This window comes from Chionomys nivalis, chromosome 17, assembly GCF_950005125.1.
Source record: "Chionomys nivalis chromosome 17, mChiNiv1.1, whole genome shotgun sequence".
In the NCBI taxonomy this organism is placed as follows: domain Eukaryota; kingdom Metazoa; phylum Chordata; class Mammalia; order Rodentia; family Cricetidae; genus Chionomys; species Chionomys nivalis.
Window position 1 is genome coordinate 8189553 of NC_080102.1, and position 16070 is coordinate 8205622.

The 16070-nt window shown below is 42.2% G+C and overlaps 1 protein-coding gene across 3 annotated transcripts in view; it reads right to left on the reverse strand.

Moving 5' to 3' along the window:
* Rspo2 (R-spondin 2) overlaps window positions 1-14474 on the reverse strand; it is a 123293-nt gene extending 108819 nt beyond the window's left edge. The window contains exons 1-2 of one of the 3 annotated variants that reach the window (XM_057792854.1): window positions 14006-14126; window positions 13370-13518 (exon numbers count right to left, since the gene is read on the reverse strand). In XM_057792854.1, coding sequence (XP_057648837.1) covers window positions 13370-13463 — 94 coding nt within the window. In that variant the 5' untranslated portion in view covers window positions 13464-13518; window positions 14006-14126. Of the gene's footprint in view, window positions 1-13369 lie in introns of all 3 variants that reach the window. The other 2 variants (XM_057792853.1, XM_057792855.1) reach the window with 2 other exon arrangements.
* Between the last annotated feature and the right edge of the window lie 1596 nt (window positions 14475-16070).

The window sequence follows — 16070 nt, forward strand, 5'->3', positions numbered from 1 at the left end:
CCATCACTGCTACTTCTCCTCAGGGATGCTCCTTGTCATTATCACCACACAATGATATCTGGTCTATGGGGCTGTTATGAAAATAAAGCAGGGTTTAAGGACTACAGGGTTTGATGCAGTCAGTATGTTATGTGCAATACTGTGTACTCCAAAACAATACCTCATTCCAGAACCTGTAATTGTGACCTAATTTGGAAACAAGGTTTTTATATTTGCAAATAACATAAAAGTAAGATGAATGCTGATATGGAATAACTAGTGTTCTTTATCTGTTACTAGTTTGTTGTAAGATATTTTGTCATATCGTAATCTCAGGCTAAGTCAAACATTAATGAAGTTCAATGTGGTATCACAAACCTATTATCTCAACAAGGCTGACCCAGGAAAATCGGGAATCTGAGGTGGGATGGGGCTATACAGTAAGACTCTTTCAAAAAAAAAAAAATCCAACTAATATCCATTGTCTCCAACCCCTATTTCTCCGCAATTAGTTCTTTACCCTTGAAAAGTAAACATGCAAAAAAAAAAAAAAAAAAAAAAAAAAGAAAAGTAAACATGCTGTGTTCTGTAGTTAAAATTTCAGTCAATCCATCCCGTCCTTCCCAATCACTGCTTGGTTTCTACGATCAGTCACCCAACATAATAAATGTCCTATTCTGCTTCACGATCTACAAAACAAAATGTGCTTTGCATTCAGTGTGTCTTTGATGGAATCTCTAAGAAAGCACTGCTTCGAACAAGGATGAAAACAGAGACCTCCACTGTGCCAGAGGTTTCTCGCCAGTGAACGCCAATCCCTTCTTCACTAAATCCAGCATATGATTGCAGCAAGTAACCAAAGAAGATGCACAAGGATGCACCCAAACTGCTTTCTCCAAAGAGGTTTTTAAACCCATTATGCTGCTTCAAAGTGGGCGTTAATCAATGTTTCATCACAGAAAACAATATTTATAGGGTACCAACTTATTGGCTACAGTTGTAATTCTTCAAAATTGATGGCATTGACATATAAGAACTGATAAACGTGGCTCCTCTCTTAGGAGTTCTGACCAAACATCAATATGCATTACTTATTACTGAAGACCAAACTGATAACGTAGGAATTTGATAAATGCTCTAAGAAGCAATTTTGTTTCATGTTCTTTGTTTAGAATGGCAAGAGTCTCATCATCTAAATTAAGTCATCAGCAAGAATTAATATGTAATTAATTGTAATTAATATGTAAGTAGCTATTAGGTGTCACATGTACTCAGTTGTTCACATTCTGACTTGTCCTGGGTGAATGATCCTCAAACATCCTGCATTGGGCAAATACCTATGCGACACTCCCATAAGGCTCCCTGTTTCTTAGAAAAAGCAAATTCTACAGTCAGGGTGTTTTAAGTGTCTCTTTAATTAATGGATAGTCTTATAAATTTCAGCATTTCTCTTCCTCTTTATGAAATATTTTTATTTTATATTAATTCAAAGAAGTAAAACAAATCAAAATCACATTCTCCTTCCACTTGAAGAGCCTCACTCTCTGGAGATTGCAGTGATAATTTGTATGTGTTTTAACAAAGCTTACCTAAAGATCAGAGTGCAGAGCTAAGCCACTACAGGCCAGGGAGTGGTGGCCCACACCTTCAATCCCAGGACTCAGGAGACAGCAGCTGTGGGATCTGTTAGTTCGAGGCCACCCTGGGCTACACAGGAATAAAAGGAAAACAGAGCTTGCGCAGAGGTGATCCCAGCACTTGGGATCCTACACCTTCAATCCCAGCATTAGGGAGGTGGAGACAGGAATGATATGTCTGGGCAGAAAGAGGAATATAAGACAGGAGGAGACAGGAGCTCAATGCAGTCTGAGTATGAAGTCTGAGACAGTGTCTGAGGACAGGCTCGCCCCTTTGGTTTGAGCACTGGTAGAGGTAAAAGAACTCTATAGTGGCTGCTGCTCTGCTTCTCTGAGCCTTCAGCTTTCAGCCCGATAACTGACTCCAAGTTTTTATTATTAAAACCAATTAGACTACCTGCCCCCCCCCCATTTCTTCAAACCTTTCTTTCTAAATTCAACCAAACGTGAGTGTGGGATGCACAGAAGTCTGTAGAACAGCAATGAAATCAATTCAAGTCAGGGGCATATTGAGGTCACCCCTAGCTACAGAAGACGAATACTCTGACTTCCGCATAAAGGAGAAAGTGAATCCCATAGAAGTCCCAAGTCAGGCATCTCATCTTCAAAGAGTAGTTGTCAAGCTTTCTCACAATTTTCAGATAGCACCTTAAAGGAAGAGGAAAAGATCTTTCCTAATTGGCAGGATTCATTCGGGCGTCATGCTGACTACGGCACAACTTGCCATCAGTAGAGGCCAAGCATGCTTCCCCAACTAGACAATACACTAATCTCAACCGGCCCACTGAAAGTGCTCTGGGAAACAACCAGAGACTACTTTACAGGCACCAGTGGGTTTGTTCTTATTGTTGTTTCCTACTTAGTTGGTCCTCTGACCCCAGCAAGGTTTCTCCACCACGCTATGCTGGAGAAGGTAGGTAGCAACACCATGTGTAAGGAAGGTTCCAGGAAGAACAGTTCTACTTCCTCTATGCCATTAAGTAGGGATCAAGACACTAAGAGAAACAGAAAATGTGAGCGAGTTTTTCATTCGATTCTCCACCTTTCATCTGTTTTCTACCACCCTCTCAGTCATAGCCCAGAACTAACACCCAAGAGCCCCCTACAAGCCTGACTCTTAAGCATATGCAGACATACAAAGAGCATACATGCACATACAAAGATTATGTAAGAAAGAAAGCACCTTTACAACATCAAGAAAAAGTGCCACGAGTTAGCTTTAATTTTCTTAAATTACTTTTTTGTCTATAGGACACATATAAAAAATATCAAAGACCAAGATTATTCTATTTTATACCACTTAGATATGGGCACCTGGGAGCCCTAATTGAAATCCCCCCCCCCTTTTAACGGGGCCTTGAGCAAACATCTCTCTGACAGGGCAAGATATTCAAAGACCACCAGTGGAGTGACCATGCAATAGCTGAGAACAAACATAGTTATCTCAAAGGGAGATATCTTGGAGGGTGCATACAGATGGTCATTTGATCATAAGATATATACTGCACTATATTCAATTCATCCTCATGGAGAGAGAAGGACGGATTGAACATCCCGATGGGGCAAAGCAAAAAAGAGTGGGGGTGAACTGTGCAGGTTAACGCTAACATAGCACAAACCCCTCTACATTAAAAAGCTAGCTGGGAAAACCAGGAAGGTGTGTTGATCACATGTGAGGAGAATAATGAAGTAACAAGATTTTTAAACCCTGAGATGCATTTTATTAGACAAGATGGTGAAAGTATTACTTTCTGATAAAGGTAAATTTCATATTTTCAAGAAGATGAGACAACCACTGTAAGTACTAAAATATGAGGGGTATGCATGCATGTGTGGTGACGGATCCAGCTGTAGAGATTAAAGAGAAATGTGAATTTGGACTCTTTGGGGTAATTTCAAACTTCATCAACAGCTTAAACTTTTAAGTATGCACTTTAATGGAAAACATCTAAATGATATTTTTAAATTGAAATTTTCCTAAGAGAGTGTAGAAGCTGGTGTTGAATTGCAAACTAGGACAATTTCTAACTTCAATTTCCATATCCCAGGCACTAAAATTATAAGGTTAGCCTGGATTGCCTTTCTGGAGAGAAGATGAGGGACCAAAGCCAAAAGGACTTGGGACCAGTTAAAGCTTTGGGTCCTCAATGCTTTTGTTCCTCTATCTAATGACATTACGATAATTGCAGTATCAGTGGAGAAGCGGAGCAGGGCTGCCAGGCATCAAATAGGTATAAATCCCCTACAGGAACGTAAGAACAAAGCAGGAAAAGAATGCGAAGTGTGCCCTCTATTGGTCTATACATTTTAATTGCAGAGGTGGCTGATTCACAAGCTGTACTTCCGTGGCAACAGGTAAGGGACAAAAGCCATTGTGGTACAAAACTCATTTAATGTGTCGACATAAAAGCTAGGATCTAGCATAAGCGCCCCACTCCAGAATGCAGGCATACTGAATCCTGGCTCTAAGCATTCCATACACTGATAGCCTGGTGCATCCAGTCATAATGTAACTGGTGCCCAATACCATTGGCTGAAAATTACAACAGAGATTTACATCATTATAAATGTCCCTCTGTATACAGAAATGGATAGGTAGATATAATCCTTGTTACTGGGATGAAATTAGATCATTTGAGGTTTTAACAAAATCCCTTCTATTGAGTATGTTTTATAAACTCTCTAGATTTATGTAAAATTATCAACTATCATTTTTTCAGTTCAAATATGATGGTTTTAATGTCGCTTCCTCAGGAAGGAACAACCATCTTTAAGTTTGGCCTTTTCCATACCAGAAGCTGACACAAGCCAGTGGAGCAACCAACACACAAATTAACATCTCTGCAGAGTTTAAAAAAAAAAAAAGTAGAAACTGATAGCACCCTGGGTATTTCATATCCATGAAACAGAACTGGGTCTTTAATGAAGGAGATGCTTGGAAGAGCTGTGCTCTCTTAAAGAGGGCTTTTCCACTAGGAAGGTGAACTATCCTCTGAGGGAGGTGACTGTACCACCGACAACATTTAATGTGGCTTCTGGTGTGGCATTATGATAGGTGCAGCCCCAGTGAATAGCTGAAACCCCACAAGATGCTTTTTACAGGAAATAAAAGCTTCTAGAAAAGAAAACGTGCATCATCTTGAGCAGCCATTAGACACCATGTTCATTAAGAAAGTTTCTCCACTAGGCAATCAATCAACATTTCTTAAACTATGAAAGGAAAGAGTTGAAGCCTGGACCACTTGGTCACTTTCAGGAAAGGTCAAGATCTAGGTTGTTCTCCCTGCCCCCCAAAAGATACAAATTTCTTTTAATTTCAGGAAGCATACAAGCTTTTGCCCCTTTCTCAAAGCCCAAATTAACCACCTCTGCTCAATGGAAATTAGCTGAGCAAGAAAACTTCTCTTTGATAAGTATTCCTTTCTAGCAATATATCATAAAAATGGAATGTCTTCAGGTAAATTATAAATGTTTTCCTCAAATGACAAGTTAAGAAAAGCTACCTCTAGTGGGCTCCACTACATGTTAGATTAAAAAAGTAGAAATACGTTGATAAGTTTATCTACTCTTTATTGGTCATTCTGATTATAATGTATGCATATCCATAAAATACATCCCACCACGAATACATGTATATAGAGAAATGCAAACATGAATATGTATATATACTCATAGTCACATGTTCTGGCTCTAGTATCAGAGATAAGAAGTTGCTGTAATTCATATGCTGGAATGGTGAAAACATACAAATTATGCAAAATTTTACAACATAATTATGGTTCCTTAACTTCCACTTATTTAATGTCATTTCTTTATTGATTGGTATTTTTAGCATATATTTCTATAAAGACATACCATACCACGTGTGGAGAGATGATTAATTCAGAAGGGTTAGAAGGTTTGGTTCTACTCATGTACTTCTTGACTTACTAGCTTTAAAACTCACAAACTATCTTACTAAGCAGCTCCTCTTCCTTGTCAGGCAGGCTCCACCTCCACATAGCAACAAAATGCCAGGATTCTGAAAGGAATTACCTAATCCAACTCTGCCTGGCCTCTTCACATATCTGGAAGAACCTGACTTCATACACACATGAGCACACCTGCATCTCTCAGAGCTATGATTTCATGAATGTATTATATCCAAGTCACAAGTATAAAAGTAAAGGTTAAATGTTTCTTGCACTAATTTATCTATATTATTAGTATAAAAGTCCTTTAAACATTATGTATATTTCATTTAATTTCTCCTTGATGATTTATTCATTCACATGAATAAATTAAGCAGGGTATACAAGGCCATTATCGTCCCTTTCTCTAAAAGAAGTGATTTTAGAAATGCAGGCATGCCTGTCCCAGAGATTTCCCTACCTGTACCCTATCAAAAGCTACTTAGGAAAGTCTCTCATTTAAATGGTGGGCAGGTGCTTGCGTCCTGTGAATTTCTGAGACTACAACGTGTGATGGCCGAGAGCTCTGAGACGCTCACAGCAAATGAAAGCACAACTGGCAGTGAAGCATCCCAACTTCGGTTATGCGCGAAACACTCCAGTAAAATCTTAACTCACCCAAGTTTCCTAAGACCAGACAATGAAAACTATTTGATATCTATCTGTTTAACGGCAGTTTATACAGAGGAAACTCTGCTGGGTACAGCAAGGATTGTCAAGATACCATAATGCTCATCAAAAGAAGCTCAAAATAGGATAACACCCACAGCAAAATAAGGAAGAAAATAAGAACCATTTAGGATTAGCATGAAAAGCTAAGAAATTAAACAGAGATGATGTTACTGAACCTCAGGAAAGGCAAGCAGGTAATTCCATGAAGGCATCCCAGAAGCAATGGCATTTTAACTGGGTAACCCAACACACCTCCACAATACAAGTGAAGTAGCTTGATGCAATTTAACTATGTGGTGTTTGGAGGGTTGGGAGGAGGCTGGGAGACACCGAATACTGTGCGTGAGAGGTGGACATTAACTCTGTGGGTAAGATAGAGGCTGGAGTGTTGGGGATTATGAGCAAAGAATGAGCAGATACGTGGCGGAGGATGGCACACATGCTATCATCCAAAAGGATGAAGTATGGAAGACAGATGTTCTTAGATAAGGAGACTATGAGGTCCAAGATAGGGAATGTTTGGACATAAAAAATATACCTGTCAAACACAAACACCCTCTACAACAGTAGTTATCATCCCGTGAGTTGTAACCTATCGGGGGTCGAATGACCTTTACACCACAGGGATCTTCTGAGACCATTGGAAAACATAGATATTTACATTACTCTTCATAACAGTAGCAAAATTACAGTTATGAAATAGCAGTAAAAATAAGTTTATGCTTTGCAGGGGGTGGTCACCAGAACATAAGGAATTATTCTAAAGCATCATTTAAATGGTTGTAGCATTAGGAAGGCTGAAACCCACAGCTCTAAAATAAAGGACAGCTTCAACTATATTGAACTAATGGACATTTTAGAAGGCAACAGAAATATCAAAACAAGAGCAAGGCTCACAGTCTCAACACACTGAAAGCCCATGAGTGGAAACCAGGAACTTAAGTACAGGCACATAACCAGGGGGAGCCATGAGAAGGAAATAAGTTGTCGAGCTCGAGTTTACATAAAGCATCTATCCAAGTACTTCTAGTGGTTGGGATGTTGGACGGTGATGTAATCTGAGGCTCAAAATGAAAACTTGAGAAGTTGAAGGCTCCTTTTGGAAGTAAGAGTTGAAGGAACAGGAATGGAAAGGAAATGGGGAGAGTAAAGGCAAATAATATTGGGTTCTACTAGCTCTGAATAAGAACCGACAAACAGAAATGGAGAGAAAACTGGAGCCAAAACCTACGTTATAGTATCACTAGGTAGAGGGAGAAACCCTCCACAAAGAAAAGGATATCTCCTGAAGGATGAGTAATGGAGGATCAAAATGATGTCACCAGGAAAGTACAGAGTATGAATGGCCATCAAGAAAACTCTTTCCAGGATGGTGAGTACTGGCTGCTCTTCCAGAGGAACAGGGTTCAGTTCCCAGCAACCACACAGCAGCTCACAACTGTACGTAGCTCACTCTCAGGGGATCTGCATCCCTGATCTCCAGGGACTAGGAACAAACTGTATATGTAGCATACAAGCACACTGTATAGACAAAACACCCACACAAATGCATAAACTTCTAAAAGTAACTTTCTCATCAACCGCTTTGCTGTTTACCTAAAGCTACCATAAAAGCCAAGCCCAATCATCTGGAATAGAAAATCCTCTCAGGAAAAGGATGGAGTGGAAGCCAGATTGTAACCACCTGCCGAGGGAAGGAAGCCCACAAGATTACCAAGCCCAGCAAGGAAGAGGAGGCAAATGAAGGACAGGCAACTGGACAGTGATGTGATAGGGAGGTGTGGGACAAGAGAAAGCAAAGGAATACACGGGACATAAAGACAAAGGGCCACTCTCTGAGAAGCAGGTTGCTAGCAAGGCAGGAAGGGATGGGAAAGTCCAGTAGGAGGGGTCAAACATGAACAAAGTGTGATGACATGTACGTGTGGAGGGGTTATCAACAAGGCCCGTTACTGTGCCCATTAACTAAAGAATGATTTAAAACAAAACTTGGGGTTCGCAGCACTACAGCCTACCTAAAGAGTCCATGAGAGAGAAAGGTCCCACAGAAGAGAAGAGAGGTGAGACAGGCCTTGGAGGAAATTAATACCCTCATCTCATCGCCCCACCACAGTACTGATCTTTACATCTTAAGGGGAAAATGAAAGGTTAAAAAAACATAGGTTAAACATAGGTTAAAAAATTTAGTTCTGAAAAGTGCAATCACCATTATCAAATCTTTTCTATTGTACTCTTTCCACACACATGAAAATATACATGCACATATACCTTCATTATGATACATGCATATACATATATTCTCTATGCATTTTAGTAACATAATTAGCATCTTGTACATTTGCTCCAGCTGAAAACATAATGTCTTCCCGGGGTGATTAATCTTTAATTTGCTATTGATAATGAGAGGGTGGGATAATGACCCTAATGACATCTTGAAAAGTACCAAAAAACTTCATTATCATCCCAAAGTTTATCAGTTCTTTTCAGCAGAGTGTTGACCAAGAATTATAGTGAAAGATTCATTTGTCATCTGTTTCCTGGACTTGGGGGGGGGGGGAGGATGAGTGAACATAGTAGAAATGGGGGCTGGATGTGGGATTTAAAGGCAGTCAGTCAAAATAAAAGAAATGAAAGGATATGAAGCCTGGATTATCTATGAACTGACCAGTTCCTGAATAAATCAAGAGGTAGTTTGGCATTAAGGAATTAGAAGTGTCATTTCCAACTTGCGACTGCTGCAAATGTTGGATGCCACTCACGGTTGGTTTTCAGAGCACATGGAGTAAGCCAGAATTAAATGGAAGGCTAGGAGAACATCACCTATTCTAAATCCCTTCCAAGTGTCAGTAGCAAAGAAGATGCTGGTGTGCACACAGCCATCTTCTGACCGCCTTGTACTGGTTAAAACACTAGCCAGAAAACTGATGCAATCATGCTGGAAGCAAAAGCAGCCAATGGGGAAAAGTAAGAGTGAAGAAAAGACAGAGCCTGTTTGCGTTGCAAGTTAAACATCACATCGACTTTTCTGAACTACGTCAGAGCTTTGGAAAGCAAGCAAGCACATAAAATGTGTTTTGAAGCTTTTAAATGTAGGTTAATACGCTCCATGTGCTAGCTTGTATTTTGAAAGGCTACTAGAATAAGCCATTATTAAAAAGTACTTATGGAAAACAAATACCTCCAAATCTCTTCATTAAATTATAAATGACAAACTAATTAATTTATCTCTACACAGTTAAAGAGAAAGTGTTTATCTTTTTCTCCAACCTCAGCTGCCAGAAATACAACACTCTGTGATAAACACTTCGTCTTTGGAGAAGAAACCAAATGTAATTTTGTGAACACAAGACATTAAGGACCAAAGAAACTGGAAGCTTTTGAGAGAAGAAGCTACAAGCAACAGCACTTGGAGTTGTCTACCAGCAACACCAGTTACAGGTCCCTATGCCTGGCTGCTTGCAAAAGCTTTGAGATCTTTCCTAGGTTCGTCCCCGACTTTGCTATCACCACTCGGATCCGCGGAGTGGAAGTGGTAAAAGTTGCCACCGCCTTCCAAGCTCAAGAAATTCTGAAAGGCCATAATAAAGTTATATTTTACATTTTCAGTCACTTGGCTTCAAATGTGACTTACAATCAGCCCATAAAGTAAATAAATAAAACTAAGGAACCCTGTTTAAGAATAGAAATAAATTACAAGACCCCAAGGCAGATGCAGACAGTGGTGACTAATGGCAGCTAGTGGGGTCTACATACTGCGTGAATAGGGATGAACGGGCTGACGAATGTGGACACTTACCATGCAGACAAAACATGGGCTGTCAATCAGCCTGCCCAAATATCGGTACATGTATCCCTTCCACATAGATAGATTCTCAGCACTGTTTGTGCCCAATTAATAGCATTATTTCAGCTGGGCCCTATTAGTGACCATCAAATGCACTTGTATAAAACAAAGGGAAGAAAATCCAGCGGCAGTCTACGATGGTCTTTATGGGACAAAGTCTTGCCCCCAAGTTGACAAAGTCGATATTTTATTTTCTCGATCCTTTGGATATTTTTGAAATAAAACATAGGGCTAAATGATACATTTGCTCTCCGCTTCAGCCTGGATACAATTGATTTTAACTGACTAAATGATCTGATCTCTGCCAAGGATTTTATTTCATTAAGAAAATGATATTAAGGGGCATCTGAGATCATGGAGCAGACTAAACATAATGCCAAAGGAGTTCTGAGAATGTGCCACAGTGAAGGTTTGATTATTTGCAGATGGGCTACAGAAAAGAAAAAGAAAGAAAGGAAAAAAGAAAACTCAGGTCCCAGGGGCAAGCCTAACCAACCCTGGTACCATTGCTGCCTGCATCACAGCACAAAGCCAAGGAAATAACTCATCTTTTATGCCACAACGCCTTTTTCTTTAAAGTAGTAATCACTTTTTTCCCCTAGAAGGTAATATTTAACTGCCACTATGCAAAACAAAGGGCCAAGGGAAAATGTTGGTACCACAATGGGCTCTAGCATGTCAACTGTCACTCCTGAAACGATCTGGCTAGTAGTCAGGCATTCACAGAAAAAAAGAAAAAAGAAAAAAAAAACTAATTTAAATCAATCTCCTTTGGAAAAGGCAATTGTTTGGTATGCACGACAATTGGTGTAGGATCAATCAGTGGGCATGAGATCAATTAAAACCAGCTTAAGTTTGGGAAGAGAGGCAAGTCACACAACTTGAGTTACATCTCTGTTCGTTTCAATATTCTCACAATACAGGCCTTAAGCTTCCTTGCGGGGCAGAGAGGCTACTATGACCCTGCACTGTCTAGCCGGCCCTGTAAGTAGTTCCACTTTTAATTAAAAACACAGTGCACCCTTTGTTGGCACAGATAGTGTGGTCACTTAAAAAAAAAAAAACTGTAGTTATTTTAGGCATAAACTTGGGATTCAGGAAGAGACATCTGTTGAGGGAGAGAAGCCAGAAACATAATTCGATGGGCATTTTTAAAACAGCCATCCTGATCGACATGCACTCAAAAGCCTTCAGACTTGGTGAAATGACAAGGTTGATTTGGCACAAATTACTGTTGCACACTTTCTAATTGGTTTTTTTAATGTCAGAGTTTGGGACTGTAGATAGCAACGGCTACAAGTGATTTTGCTAAAGCAAGCTCTGAAAAAGAAAACAGGTTCTAATTCCAATACCCAAGAAGAAAAGTACAGGCAGAGAGCCAAGGAGATGGCCCTATAGGAGAAATAAAAGCATGCAGTATCGCCTCTGGCCGCAGGAGTGCTACAATGCCATTCTCCACCAAGCAACATCTCCGCATTTAAGTTCTCAATGTGCTTAACTCTTTGCCACTCAGCCACAGGGGCCAGCAGTGGGAATCAGAACTCCACTGCTGAATTAGTAAGTCATGTAATAATCAAGAATGTTCCAAGGAGCTTTAGATACTTCTCTATGTTGCAAACTTGATGCACTCTAGTGTTTCCAATGAAATTGATTACAATTCCAGTTTTTTAACAGCGGGGTGGCTTCTCCAAACACTTTGGAAGACAGTATAATAAAAACTTGCCAACTCTGCCAAATAATGCTTGGAAATAAAACAATGGCACAGAGAAAAGAGCCCACTGGAAGGGGTGAGATGGAGAACCACTTTCCAAAGACAGGTATCAACATGAAGCTCTTACAGCCTTTGGAGGGGACTTTCTCTCTTAATGCTTCTATATGCAGTAATCTCTGAAAATAAGAAATATTTTACAAGTGTCATAAATGAAGCCGATAAAGGCATGGGCTTGAGTATGTGTGTCCTTTTTAATAAGCCAGAGATACATAGCAACAATTAAAAACACTGGTTCCTGAATCGTCATCATCATCATCATCAGTGACCCACAGCTTTGCTCTGACACAGGCCAAGCTCTTCAGTTGATGAGATCAGCTTAACGCCTCTCAAACTGTCAATAATAGTGATGATAATAATATAAATGTCTTCAAAACTAGCTACAGGGCCAGAGTCCTTAACTCACCAGAAATGGAGACGTTTATAGCCTGGAAAAACAAAATCAAGGTCTCTAAACCATGACAAATTCTAACTGCGCAAAAGACCAAGCCGGTATTCAGAGGCAACTGACTCTCCTCAGGTGCTAACAAAAGGCTGTTGTAGGAGAACTCTACGTTGGCACTTCATCGTTATGCCTGCGTGGTTTATGTTTAAGTCCCTCCAGAAGACTGCATTGTGTCTGGCTGCACATGCTCTAAAATGCATTTGCCTTAGCCACCGCCCCCCAGAAGGACTGGAAGACAGAAGTACAGAAATACGAGCACTCTAAAGTCGAATTCTCTGCAATCTTTCTGGAGGCTTCCATCTGCCTTCACTCCTCACAAAAGTGATGGAGAAGTGAGCATTTAGAAAGTCTCAAGTGAATTTCACCGAGGACAAAAACCCTTCTCCGAAACAGCCGCTTTGAGAAAGCAAACAAAGTGGGAAACACGGGTCTATTTTTAAAAAACATTCCCGCTGCAGGGGAGAACTCCCGGAGAACGCCAGTGCAGGAGTTACTACTTAATTCATTAAGTTCCCATCTCTTCTCGAGTTCCAGAAAAAGAGAACAGTGTTGCTTTTTTTTTTCTTAGCAACTCAGGTTCTACCAAGCAACTTGACCATTCCTCCCCAACACCGCCGCCCCCGCCCCAAACACACACCCCCACGCCAGACCATGTCTAAAGCTATCTTGGGCAGGATTTAGGGCGCACGTGGGTCGGGAAATTAAAGACTCTTGCACTTCGAGGAAGATGATTAAAAAGACAAAAGAAAAATGGATGTCACATAAGAAATGTCACAAAGAAGAGTTCAAGAGAGATGGCACAGACTGTGGACCACAGGATGAATCCCTGAGCGCTTGCGGGAGAAAAGCCCAACTCACAGGGCTCCCAGCTCTTCTCTCTGAGTCTCACCGCGCCTACTAGGGGCCGAAGAAAGCCTTCTGCGGAGCACTGAGACCCTGAGAGTGGGCAGTTGTAGCCCACACAAGAATTGAGGTCCCCATATTTGGGGTCCCAAAAACCTAGGTGTGAATGAGCACTCCCGACACTCCCACCTACTTAGGAACCCCACGCACCTTCAGCCGAGAGCGACCCACCTCGTTTATTGCGTCTCCATCGGTTGCCTTGGCACTGGCTGTAATCCATACAGTTCAGAATGATGAGGGCAAAAGAGAAGAGGCGAAAACGCATCTGGACGGTCGGGCTGGGGAGAGACGCCTCTCAAAGTCGAGGAAACGCGGGGCTCCTGCAAGGAGACAGTGCGGGTTGCGCTCCTTAGGGAGGACTCAGACAGATGCCACTGGCCCTGTACCTGCAATGATCAGTTTGGCTCGCTGAGCATCTCTCCCTCCGCAGTGAACCTGGGAAACCGGGAAAGAGAAGCAGGGTGGGTGGGGGGATCAAGAGAAACCAGAGGAGGTACCGGCACCTTCGCGCCTCTTGATTTAAAGAAAGGAGGGCGGGAGGACGCGAACTCACTGGCACGAGCCACGGAGCAGTTTAAGGAAGGGCAGATGGCACAGCTGCAGGCGACTCGGAGAGGAAGGTGATTACAATCAGTGAATTAGCAACCTCTGCTGCGCAGTGGATTCTGACCCTGGGGAAAGGGCGTTGTGCGGAAGAAAAGGCGTCCTAAGAGCACCGGAGCGCGAGGCTTTAAAGGGGCGCTCTCGAGCCCTTCGCGCCCGGGTTGGGCTATCCCCGCGCCGTGGCACCAGGTGTGGATCGCCTACCGTGCGCGCGTGTCTCAGGCTGCACGGCGTGCCTAGGCGCGGCGCTCCATCCCAGGCTCGGAAAGCGAGCCGGGCTGTTTGCACAGCACGTGGGCTCGGAAAAAAGTTTGCCAACACCCGCCGGGAGCTCTTGGCAGCTATAGGATTCGGCCGGCTGCAGCAGGGTTCGCGGACCCCGAGGGTCCTCAGGGCTGGCGGCGCCTGGCAGGAGCGCGCAGGCGGGCAAGCGCGACCGCAAGCACTGGGATGCTGGGTCTCCGCCCGCGAGAGCGATTCCCGGGCGAGGGGCGCGTCCGCTCTCCTCTCGGCGTCCGGGTCCAGTCGCTGCTTCCAGGGATCTCTCTACCACCACTTCACAGCTGAGGTTTCTCTCTGCCCGCGCTGGGGAAGACAGGACACTGCCCGGAGGCCGAAGGGATGTGGTCAGCGCACTTTCCGATGGAGATGCAGACAAGCTAAGGCTCGGGATGCTTCTATAAGTAGGTGGTGCTGTGGTCCAAGGCATCTAAAGCCAGGCTGCCTCAGAGTTCCTGGGTCCTAAAGCCAGAAACGCTCGTTCGGGTTTCCCTGAGGTCCTAAAGAGCACTGACAGCATGCAGAGAGCCTCACGCAGGAAGAAATGCTCACCAGGCTTTCACAGACGGATTGTGCAAGCTGGACAGTACCTAGAGTGAGGGAGAGGCCCTAGCCTTGCTGTTCATGTCCAAGGCGTCCTCTCCGAAGCTCTGGGCTCACCTCACCATTAGCGGTTGTACAAGAGAATCTGATGAGAAGCTGAAGATGCCTTCTGTACCCTGCTTCCTGCGCTCCTGGCTGAGACTGCTGCTTCTGAAAAACAGAGTTGAAACTTCAACGACTTTTTTTTTTTTTGACATGAAGACACACCTCTGCCCTTTTTAAAGTTTAATCTCAGTCTGCAGGCGGACTTCCCCAGATCTGAGAGCAAGACTGAATGAAATTAAAACCCACATACTCACTTTAGGGAATGAGATTTAGTGTTTCTCCTCGCAACTTATATTTTTTTGACTTTACTTTTTCCCCCAATAAATTTCACGAAGATGTGTGATACTTTGCAATACCCAAAAAGAAAAGTTTATTTCCCACTGATGCATGTTTTATTCTTAATCCTTACTCCTCTTGCGTCTTCCAAGGTGTGAATTAAACTTTTAGATGCCCTGGCTTTGGAAAAATACCTTCATTAAATATGCTAGGTGATGCCCATTTTATTCTAGTGAAATCGTCTGTCCTATATTCATTACTATTGGAAATTGTCTATTTCTCCTTGAGTGAAAGATAAAAATTTATAATGCTAAATGAAGCAAGATGGCTACCTCTTTAGACACGTTGTAGGCACATTATTACAGTGGCTTTTTAGAGGCTGGTGATTGGTTTTATTTTGGAGACTGGATTGTAGCTCAGGCCAACATGGAACTCATCCTGGTAAAGCTGGCTTTGAATTCCTGATTCTTCTACCTTCGCCACCTAAGAGCTACCATGACAAGTGCATGCCACTAGCCCAAGCTCTACCGTAACATTTTATCCTGTTTCAATTCCCTTTTTCATCTCTTCACTTTCTGCATATGCTCTGAAATTTGAGCTGAAGAATCATATAGAAACAATGGAGGTGTTAGTAGCCATATTTGTCAACTACTCCATTATTGCTTTGTCCACAACAATTTTACTGACATCACTGTTGCACAGTAACATTCCTATTCTGGGAATTCTGGTGCCTGATAACACCTAAGTAAACCTGGGTTTGGTGCCATTTCATTGCTAAGAAAATTGAGCCAGGACACTTGTCCACAGAGTACAAACTTCTGATCAGACATATAACAGAAGCAGTTACTTTGATCCAGCTTACCTAATCTTAGACTCTTTTATTTTAAAAATATATATTTATGTATTTACTTTAAGTGTATGGGTGTTTTGCTTGCATGTATGCAGATGCCTGTATGCCTGATGCCTTCCACGGCCACAAGAGGGTATCACATCCCCAGAGACTGGAGTTGGACAGTTGCTGGCCAACATAAGGATGCTGGGAATCGAAACCCTGGTCCTCTGGAAG